Source organism: Gracilinanus agilis, chromosome 2, assembly GCF_016433145.1.
Source record: "Gracilinanus agilis isolate LMUSP501 chromosome 2, AgileGrace, whole genome shotgun sequence".
In the NCBI taxonomy this organism is placed as follows: Eukaryota; Metazoa; Chordata; class Mammalia; order Didelphimorphia; family Didelphidae; genus Gracilinanus; species Gracilinanus agilis.
Genome location: NC_058131.1, coordinates 323667008 through 323677007, shown reverse-complemented (window position 1 = coordinate 323677007; position 10000 = coordinate 323667008). Strand labels below are relative to the sequence as shown.

Genomic DNA, 10000 nt, shown 5'->3' with positions numbered 1-10000 from the left:
TCCCTGTAAGAAACGCTTCTTCCCTGTCCTAGAGAACACAGAACTAATGGTAGCCCAGAAGGTATATGTGTATATATATGAGAGAGAGAGAGAGAGAGAGAGAGAGAGAGAGAGAGAGAGAGAGAGTGTGTGTGTGTGTGTGTGTGTGTGTGTGTGTGTGTGTGTGTGTAGAGGGGGGAAAGAGAGAAAGAGAGGAGAGAGAGAGAGAGAGAGGAGAGAGAGCGCACTTAGAAGGAAATTGACTATAATGGATGGCTACTCTGTAAACTCTTTTTTTCTTTAGTTTCTTACTCCATTTTTCCTAACCCCTGCCCCAACCTCCACTACCTTCTATACCAAGGTAGAAGTAGTTGCCTGCATTTTTAAAAAATCATCTCACCTTGATGGGAAATGGTATCCCAGGCTTCAAGAAAAGAGGAGTAGCAACCAAATTCAGTTGGTATGGAGACAGGACATATTTAATTCCAGGGATTTCAGCTTCTTCATAAAATCCACCTAAAAATCAATTAAGTATTTATTAAAAAAAACAACAGCAACTCATTAGATCCCATCATTCCTACTAGTTATTGTCTTATATCTCTCTTCCATTTTTCAGATGAACTCTCTAAAAAAGTCATCTACATAGGAGTAATAGGGGAAGCAGAAAAAGCCATGAACCCAGGAGACAAATTTCTTGTTCAGTCGTTTTTCAGTTGTGTCTCACTCTTCATAGCCCCACTTAGGATTTTCTTGGCAGAGATACTAAAATGGTTTGCCACTTTCTTCTCCAGCTCATTTTACAGATAAGGAAACTAAGGCAAATAGGATTAAATATCCTGTCCAGGGTCACACAGCTAGAAACGTCTAAGATTTGATGAACTCATAAATCTTCCTGACTCCAGGCCCAGCACTCTATCCACTCCATCACCTAGTTAGAATACATGTTAAAAGATAGAATAGTACAGCTGGAAGAGTCCTTGAAGACTGAATCCAATTCTCTCATATTCAAAGATGCAGAAATTCCATTTTCTAAAACCTAATTATAAACTGCAGAGAAAGCACGTAACCAATCGCTTATTGTATGCTAGGCACTGTGTACTATGTAAATGTATCTGTAGCCCTATTAAATCCCACCTTTGCTACAGTTTTTCTGGAACACAGCTCAACCCTGACTAGCTATGTCTCTCTGAAGAGGTAATAGAGCAATGTCACGAGAAGAACAGTGGATGTAGAGTCAGATGACCTAAGTTAGAATCTTGGTTCTGCTACTTACTATCTAAATGATTCTGGACATAGAAGTTCCTCTTTTCTGAGCTTCAATATTTTTATCTGCTTAAATTAAGGAATAAACTAGATCAGTGATGGTGAACCTTTTAGAGACATTGGAGACTGAGTGTCAAAACTACAATATTCATGCTGCATTTGAGCCCCACTCCTTACCCCAGATAGGGGAGGGAAGAAGCTCTCCCATTGGGCCACTAGGCAGAGGGATGGGTGAAGTGAGAAATGTAGTCAGGTGAGCATGAAGAAAGGGGAAAGGGAGGAGCTCCCTCTGGCATACTCTGGCATATGTGCCAGAGATTTGCCAAAATCAAACAAGATCATTTCTAAAGTCATTTTCCAGTTTCTAATCCTGTCACCTTCTTCCTGAACTTTATAATGTAAAATAATAACAGAAGTGTAGCAACTGTTCCTATCTTTTTGTTTCTCTTGGATTCATATAGTATATGTACAATATAAATTATGTTTATAACTTTATTTATAGATACCATTCTTTTGTGCATCTTGAATCCCATCAGGAGGGCCACACCCTTCACAGGAGCAGTTCATAACCAAAATTCTCTTGATAATTCTGTAAAATTCTTGTCCATAAATCCCACAGAGAGACTTCACCTAGCACATGAGTCTGTTATTATTTCCTGGGTACCAGCACAACACACCTCTCTGCCTTTCAGTAAAATCTTGCTTTGAGTTCATATGAGATTTTTCATCTTATCTGGCCATTCTTGCCCTTGATGACATGTTTTATACAACTCTTATACAACACCTAAATATTTGACCATATTCACTCATTCTGACCTAAAAACAAGATCAGACTCTTACCTGTTAACTCCAGGACTATGACAGACACATGAAGGTATTTGTTATTTAATTCTTCTAGGCTTTGATATGGTAATTCTTCAATTGCCTTTTTACTATTAAAAGTGAATTCTGTGATTCCATTTGTCACCTGTGTTTCAAAAGAGACCAAAAGGGTAGATGATTTGCTACATGGGAAATTATAGAGTCCATTTTAAGCGGACTAAAAATTATCATCAGCCCTTATCAATATTAGCAGTCATATGTAATACAGTAATAAAGCTAAGTATGAAGGAGGAATACTGCCCTAGTTCTATGTATGCTTTGAATTTTGGTGGGTATGCTTTGAATTTTGACCTAATACTCAGCTTTGCCTCCATACTGCCTTTTTACCAGATACTAAGCTTTGATGAAGGCTTACACTAATTTCCTTTGTTGCTTAGAAAGACTCCCAACTGGTACCGATGCCTCAAAACTGCCGTTTTCTATTTGTAATATGAAATCTAAAACTCAGTGACCACTTTCCACCAAGTGACTCTGTACCAAAAGCCAGGGCATATTGCCTAGGGAGAAAATAGAATGGCTCTGAGGGGCCAACTAAGTAAATTTAAGAAACCTATGAAGTGAGGCTAATGTCATAGGAAATTAAAAAGTTCTTTTTCAAGTACTGGTCAAGCAAAACAAAGTGGAAAATTGAACACATAATTTTTAAGTCCACAGCACTGTTTTAGTCTAAAATGTATCAACTCTCAAATGTAAGTGCTTTTTTAATATAAATGATCAGAATACATCAATAATACATCAACACTTCCATGGATATATGATCTCAACTCATCGATGTCCTTTGTAGTCAGTCCTTGTCTCACTTATTTCATAAATTCTTCATAAGGGCACCTATCCACTGCACTAGATCCCTTCCTCTTTATCTTTTACCCTCCCATAGGTACTGAGTTTGACACTCAAACTGTCCATCTGTCATTCTTCACTTCTTGTGAGGTCCAGTTCTCTTTCCAATAAAAAATTTCCCAAGGAACATGTTTTAAATGACTTCTTGTTAACAAATCTTCACTTGCCTCTCCATTGCCATATTCTATAGCCAATTTATGAGCACTGTAAGACTCTCTACTGTTCTATGTATCATTCATAATTTAGATTCTTTGGATCTTGGGTTGCTTCATATTTTGCAGTGATAGAGCATTCCCAGAAGCATATTAGTGCTAAATAGATTGAATTTTAATTCAGGGAGCATCTTGGGAACTTTGAGAGTGCTACATACCCCTAAAATGCAAACTAGCTTGCTTTCTTCCTCCTATCAATTCTGGTCCCTGTTTACAGTTCATCTATAATGACTCTCCAAGATGTGTGAACTGGTACCTTAAGTCAATATGTTACCAATCCACCTGAACATTTTAGTACCAACAATAGGCCTCCTTCATCTACTTTTTTTCCCTTACATATGGATTGTTAGGACAATCTCCTTTTTACCAGCCACAAATGACATTAAGAAGACCTTGTAGTATTTCAGGGAGTGATGCAATTATGTCAAGGACATCTGAAAAAAGGAGAATCTGGGAGATCATGTCAGTTAGAGAGATTCCTTTTCCACTTGAACCTTGCCCATATCATTCTCTATTACAGTGATATAAACCCCTTCAGTGAGGGTAGGACCCTCTGTTTTATGACTGACTTGCTATCAACTGTTATCAAAAATTGGCTCTGCCTTTATATCTATGAAGTAATTTTGTATAATCTTTACATATGCATAAGAAACAACTTGTTAGAAGATAGTCTTGCAAAGGCTAAATTTTTATTCTAAACAGATTTAGAATTATCTGAAAAAATGTGTCACTTTCACTTCTATTCTAGAATCACAGAATTTAAGAACTAGAATGGGCCATATAGATCATCTAGTCTAATACAGATGAAGAAGTTGAGCCCAGAGAACGGAAATAACTTGTACAGGATCACAAAGAAAATTAGTATCTGATTCAGAACTACAACTTAGATATTATAACCTGTAATCCATAGCTCTTTTCCACTTTTCTTTGTATCCATCTGTCTTCACTTGAGAGCCTCCATATTTATCTAAATGGATTCCCATAGCCCACATGTATAACCTCAATCATACACTGCAGCCATTCCAAAGTAACACTCTTTCAAATAACTCTAAGATTTTTAATGTATATGATTACATGTTTAAAGACCATAGTTTATTTGTTTATATGTTTACTTGTATGTATGTCAAATAAACATTTTTTATATTTGTGAACATATGATTGTGACATCTTCTTACCTGTTTTTGTTGCATTGCTTTATGCATCATTTCTTTCCCATCTTCTTGCAAACTTTCTTTTATTCCAAAATAGATATAAACATCTCCCTCAGTGACCTTCTTATTATAAAAATAGCTGACAAATGATAACACAGTTAAACCACTTCGTTACTGTAATGAGTTTAAGATAAAATAAAATAAATATTTAACTTTATATCAGTTTTGATCCTTACTATGTCATAGGTAAGGCAGAGATTATTAGATGAGAAAAGATGAGGCAGAGATTATTACAGATGAGAAAACTCAGGCCAAGTGATCATAGGATCATAGATTTTGAGCTAGAAGAGAACCTATAAGACCTCAATTTTTCAGGTGAAGAAATGGAGCCTGAGCCACATTAAGTTATTTGCCTAGGGTCACACAGCTAGTAAGTATATGAGGCAAGATTGGAATTCAGGCCTTCCTGATTCAAAGCCCAGTAGAAATGCATGTAACCACTTCATAGGAGTCATTATTTGCACTAATTGGGGCCTAGCTACACTTTATCCACTGAGCCACCTAAGCTATTTCCCAAGCTAATATGCCCAAGGTCACATAAAAAGGATTTAGATCCAGATTTACTGAATCCTGGCCTGGTGAATGAATGAAGAGAATTTCTGCCTTCCCATTGGACTTTCCAGAATAAGTTGAGGTTTCAGCACTACTACTTATTCACTATTTGACTGTGGGCAAGACAATCCATCTCTCTAAAGCTTGCTCTATAAAATAGGAGTAATAATATATACTATATAGTACTAATCTCTCCAGGAAATTGTGAACAAAGCATTTTATAAGTGAGATAATTAAATGAGAGAATGTATACAAAGGACTGTGTAAATCTTAAATCCTCTATGTAAAATTTAGCTAATATTGTTCAGCTTTAAGGTGCTATATAAATGTGTATTTATGGGCTGCCAAGAAAAGGGAATGGACAACCCACATTGAAGCCAGGCGCACCAAGGTGCAAGGTCTGCCTCTGACACATTTTAGCCATGTGACACTGGACTGAGTGGCTGTTCACCTCCCAGAATTCTTAGTAACTGTCTGGAATTATCTAAGTTGCAGGGAAGGGGCTAACCTGCGTTTGGAGAAAGAGCTTACTCACCTTAGTACTGTCCTTATCCAAGGTCCTCCATAGCTGCCTAAATACATTCCCATAGACCATATATATTCACTAGTGTTTGTTATGCCTTTACCCATATACTGCTGTTATTTTAAGATAATTCACTAGTGCTTGTTATGCCTAACATAACAAGATAATAGTCAATCAACTAACTTTAAGTTCTATGATTCTAGATAAAAGACTGATGTCTCTAAGCCAGTGAAATCACAGGTCCAGTCCCTCAAGGCATATATTAATGATGTGGACATAGTGCTTTATCATCAAAAAGCACTCTGGAGGTAGATAAGCAGCCCCAGTGGATAGAGAACCAAGTCTAGAGATGAGAGGCCCTGAATTCAAATCCGACCTCAGAAACTTCCTAGCTGTGGGACACTTGACAAGTCATTTAACACCCATTTCCTAGCCTTGCTAATCTTCTGCCTTAGAAGCAGTTCTCAATATCAGTTGAAAGACAAGTTAAGAGTTTATTTTTTTAAAGTTAGTTAAAGATTTTAAAAGCTTGAGCTCACAAAGGAAAGTATTCTAGATGTGAGTAACAGCCAGGATAAAAGTGTAGAAATGTGATATAAAGTGTTATATTCAAGGAAGATCAAGTAGTCCAGTAGGACTGCATCAATGAGTGCATGGAGAGGAGTAAAATATGATAGAAAGAAAAACGGGAAGGGAATGGTATGTGAAGAGTTTGCAGTACTAACAGATTTGGTATTTGATCCTGTAGGCAGTAGGAAACCAGTAGAATTTAATGAGCAGAAAAGTGGACATTTTAGGGAAATCAATTGGCAGCTGAGTGGAGGATGGATTGGAGCAGAGATAAACTTTAGTCAAGGAAATCAATTAGAAGATGATTGCAATGGTCCAAGCAAGAGATGATAAAGAATTGAATTAGGGTGGTAGCCATGTGAGTAAAGAGAAAGGGACATATGCCAGAGGCATTGTAGAGAAAGAAATTACAAAGTTTGGCAACTAATTGGATATGTGAGGTTTGAGAAGGAATAGCTAAGGATGACACTGAGGTTTTGAGATTGGGTAAATGACAGGCTGGTGTCCTCTTGATAACAATAGGGAAATTCAAGGGAGATGAGGATTTGGGAGTTCCGGAAATGTAATGATTTCTGTTTTGAACATGTTCAGTTTGAAATGCATATGGACATCCATTTGAAATGTCCAACAGGCAGTTCATGAAATCAGATTTGGTGCAGAAGAAAGCCTGGACTAGATAAATAGATCTGGGAACTATCCATGTAGTGATGCATAGGAAATGATGACATCACCAAGTGAGATAATATAGCATGAAAAGAGAAATGGGTCCAAGATAGAACCTTGGGGAAAACACAGAGAATAGAATTGATTTGCATGCATACCTAGCCCAAGAGTCTGAGGAGTGCTCAGACAGATGGAAGGAGAGCCAAGAGAAAGCAGTCATAAAATGCTAAGGAAGAAAGAACATCCTAGGAAAGAGGGTCAACTGTGTCAAATGCTACAAAAATGTCAAAAAAGGATGATGAACAAGAAAATGTCACGAGACTGGTTAATTAAGAAATCATTGTGAGGCAGCTGGACGGTTCAGGGGATTGAGAGCCAGGCCTAGAGATGGGAAGTCCTAGGTTTAAATCTGGCCTCAGACATTTCCTAGCTGTGTGATCCTGGGCAAGTCACTTAACCCCCATTGCCAAGCCCTTACCATTCTTCTGCCTTGGAGCCAATACACAGTATTGACTCCAGTATGGAAGGTAAGGGTTAAAAAAAAACAAAAACATTGATAACTTTGAAGTGGGCAATTCCAGTTGAATGATGAGGACAGAGTCCAGATTGCTGAGAGTTTAGGAAAGAAGGAGAGGAGAGGAAGCAATAACCCTGGGTGTAGTTGGCTTTTTAAGGAGTTCAGCTGAAAAAGGGAGGAGGGATGTAGAAGGATAGCTGATTGGCATGTAGGAACTAATGAGGAAGTTTATTTTTAAGGACTGGGAAGAAATGGGTTTGTTTGTAGGTGGCAGGAAAGGAGTCAATAGATATGGAGAGAATGAAGATTAGAGTGGGGATGACAGGAAAAGAGCTAAAAAAAAGAGGGGATAAGACTGAGGCTACGTATAGTGGGGGTAGCCTTGGTAAGTAGAAGGACTACCTCTTGATAAAGAGACAGGAGTGAAGGAGGAGATAGTGGGGGACATGCCAGAGGCAAGAGGAGGAGAGAAGAGAGAGCTCTTCAAGAATGGTCTCCATATTTTCGGTGAACTCTAAAGCAAACATACCTTCTGTAGACAGAATAAATAGTCTCTCTTACACATTATATCAATAGTTTTCAAATTCAATTCAAAATCAAAAAACAGAGACCAATTAAATATAAATTCATCTAAAAGTGTTACTAGATTCATGTTCCTTTTGTCATCATATATCTTCTAAGCCCATGTATACTAATAGAATAGCTCCTCTCACTTTTTTATGCTAAAAGGGATTCCTCATACTGAAAAAATTGATAAATTTGAAAATAATTATTTTCTTACCTAGCTTTTACAGTAATACTGAACTCTTCAAATTCCTTGTAGCTAATGAAGTTATTTTCTGGTTCTATTGATACAGAGAAGCGTGGCATCACTGAAAATAAAAATAAAGATAGCATGTAACATTGAAATGTTATTTTAAAAACATAACAGAATAGTCATTTTTGTTATAGCTAGATGGAGTATTAAAACAGGAAAATTTTACTTTTTAATATTTCTTCCTTCTAAAAGCATAACAGAGTGGCTTTTAAATACATTTTAGATAGACTATTAAGATAGGAAAAAATAATTATTATTATTCCATCTTTCTGATCTAGTGATTGTGATCAATTAATTCCTACAGCAAAATTTAGAGTGGGAGCTTGAACTGTAGGTATGATTTTCTGGCTCTGCCACCTAACGGCTTTGTGAGCCAGGGTAAATTTATCACCACTACACTCTGTTTCAGTGTCCTCATCTGCAAAATGGAATAATATTTCTTAAAGATGATTTGAAGAAATCATATTGCAAATGTCAATGTCTTACATAGGTGAACTCTGATGATTATTATCAGCAACAATTATGATTAAGTTGGGAATATAAAACATAATAACACAAAACATCGTATGATTTTTAGTGAGGAAATCAAGGCCTGAAGAGTTAAATGGCATGCCCAAGATTACAGATTTGGTGCCAAAACCGGAACTACAACCCCAAAGTCCTGTTTTCTAGTTCACAGAATGTTGCAAAGTGTCTTATTCATTTGATTTATCATTATGATGATTATTGCAACAATACTATCCTGCTTCTCATTTTAAAAGACTTTATCATGTAAAGTTTTATAGAAGATAAAGCATTTTAAAAGAAATCCTTAAAACACAATCTTCAAAAAGCTCAGTAGTTGCCAGAAATTACCATATTCCTTAATCTCAAAATGTGTAAGGCCTAATGTTGTGAAGTCTTCTTTGTATTTGGCTTTAATTGTCCACACTCCATATCTAGGAAATAAAATACTTAAAATTACTTGGAGTTTTATCAGTTAATAAAATTTTCACCTTTAACCAGTAGATGCTGAACACAATTTTTTTAGAAGGGATAAAATTCATATTAATTCACCATGACCTTTCCTTTCACATATATATTTTGTCTCTCCTACTTAGTTACAATAATACTGAATTTGATAATGGGTTACAGGAAATTAAGCCCATGGAACTAAAGTTTGCATTTTCCTTTTTTATTCAATTCAACTCAGAAAGCACTGTGCCTGCCAGGCACTAGGTTTATTTCAGTTTATTTGCTATAGTTTATCATAAATAACTGTCATGTGAAAAATATATCAATTATTTGACAAGTTCCTTAAATGGCAGAGAATGTTTATTGCACACTCAAATTCCCTTTCTTAACTAGCACAAGATTCATTCAACAAATACTTGGAGCTTATCTATTCAGTGCCTGTTACTGAGGTTAATAGAGTCACAAGCACTGAGTTTCTGGATTGGTCTAGGGTACAAGTTAAATATTCACTTTTCAGAATGTAGAAAAAAAATCACAAATGTCTAAGTTGTCTGTTCAATTTCGAGTAGTGCTAATTCCTAGCAATGTCTTCTCGAATGTTTATTGAATTGAATAAGATTTTATTCATGGGCCAATTCTGAAGTCTAACTTCAATAATAAATTATAAACTTTAGAAAATAAATAATGCTGCTGCCCAGGGCATTTGGTACAGAATACTGCTCTCCAAATGATGAAATTCTGGAGCTGTGAGAAACTAATCATCTAAACTTGATGTAAAGTTATTATTGGAAATATCCTTTACTATTTAAATAATGTTCTTTATTTTCAAAGAACTGTGCAATTATCAAATTTTTGTTCCACAATTTCCTTCCCCTTCCCTAACCCTCCCCCGAAAAAATCCAGTAATGGGAGTGGGAGAAGGGATGAGATATGGAGGAATCTCAAAATACTCTGTGAAACTCTAGCACCCTCTGCTGGATTGAGAGGGGGAAATAGAAAGGGAAGAAAGGAAAGAAG

The 10000-nt window shown here is 36.4% G+C and overlaps 1 protein-coding gene across 1 annotated transcript in view; it reads right to left on the bottom strand.

Annotated features, from left to right (window-relative positions):
* Nucleotides 1–10000, bottom strand: part of C5 (complement C5) — a 163900-nt gene that overhangs the window by 98704 nt on the left and 55196 nt on the right. Inside the window, exons 3-7 of the mRNA XM_044659769.1 lie at nt 8885–8967; nt 7994–8084; nt 4352–4466; nt 2083–2209; nt 380–495 (exon numbers count right to left, since the gene is read on the bottom strand). Coding sequence (XP_044515704.1) covers nt 380–495; nt 2083–2209; nt 4352–4466; nt 7994–8084; nt 8885–8967 — 532 coding nt within the window. The remainder of the gene's footprint in view (nt 1–379; nt 496–2082; nt 2210–4351; nt 4467–7993; nt 8085–8884; nt 8968–10000) is intronic.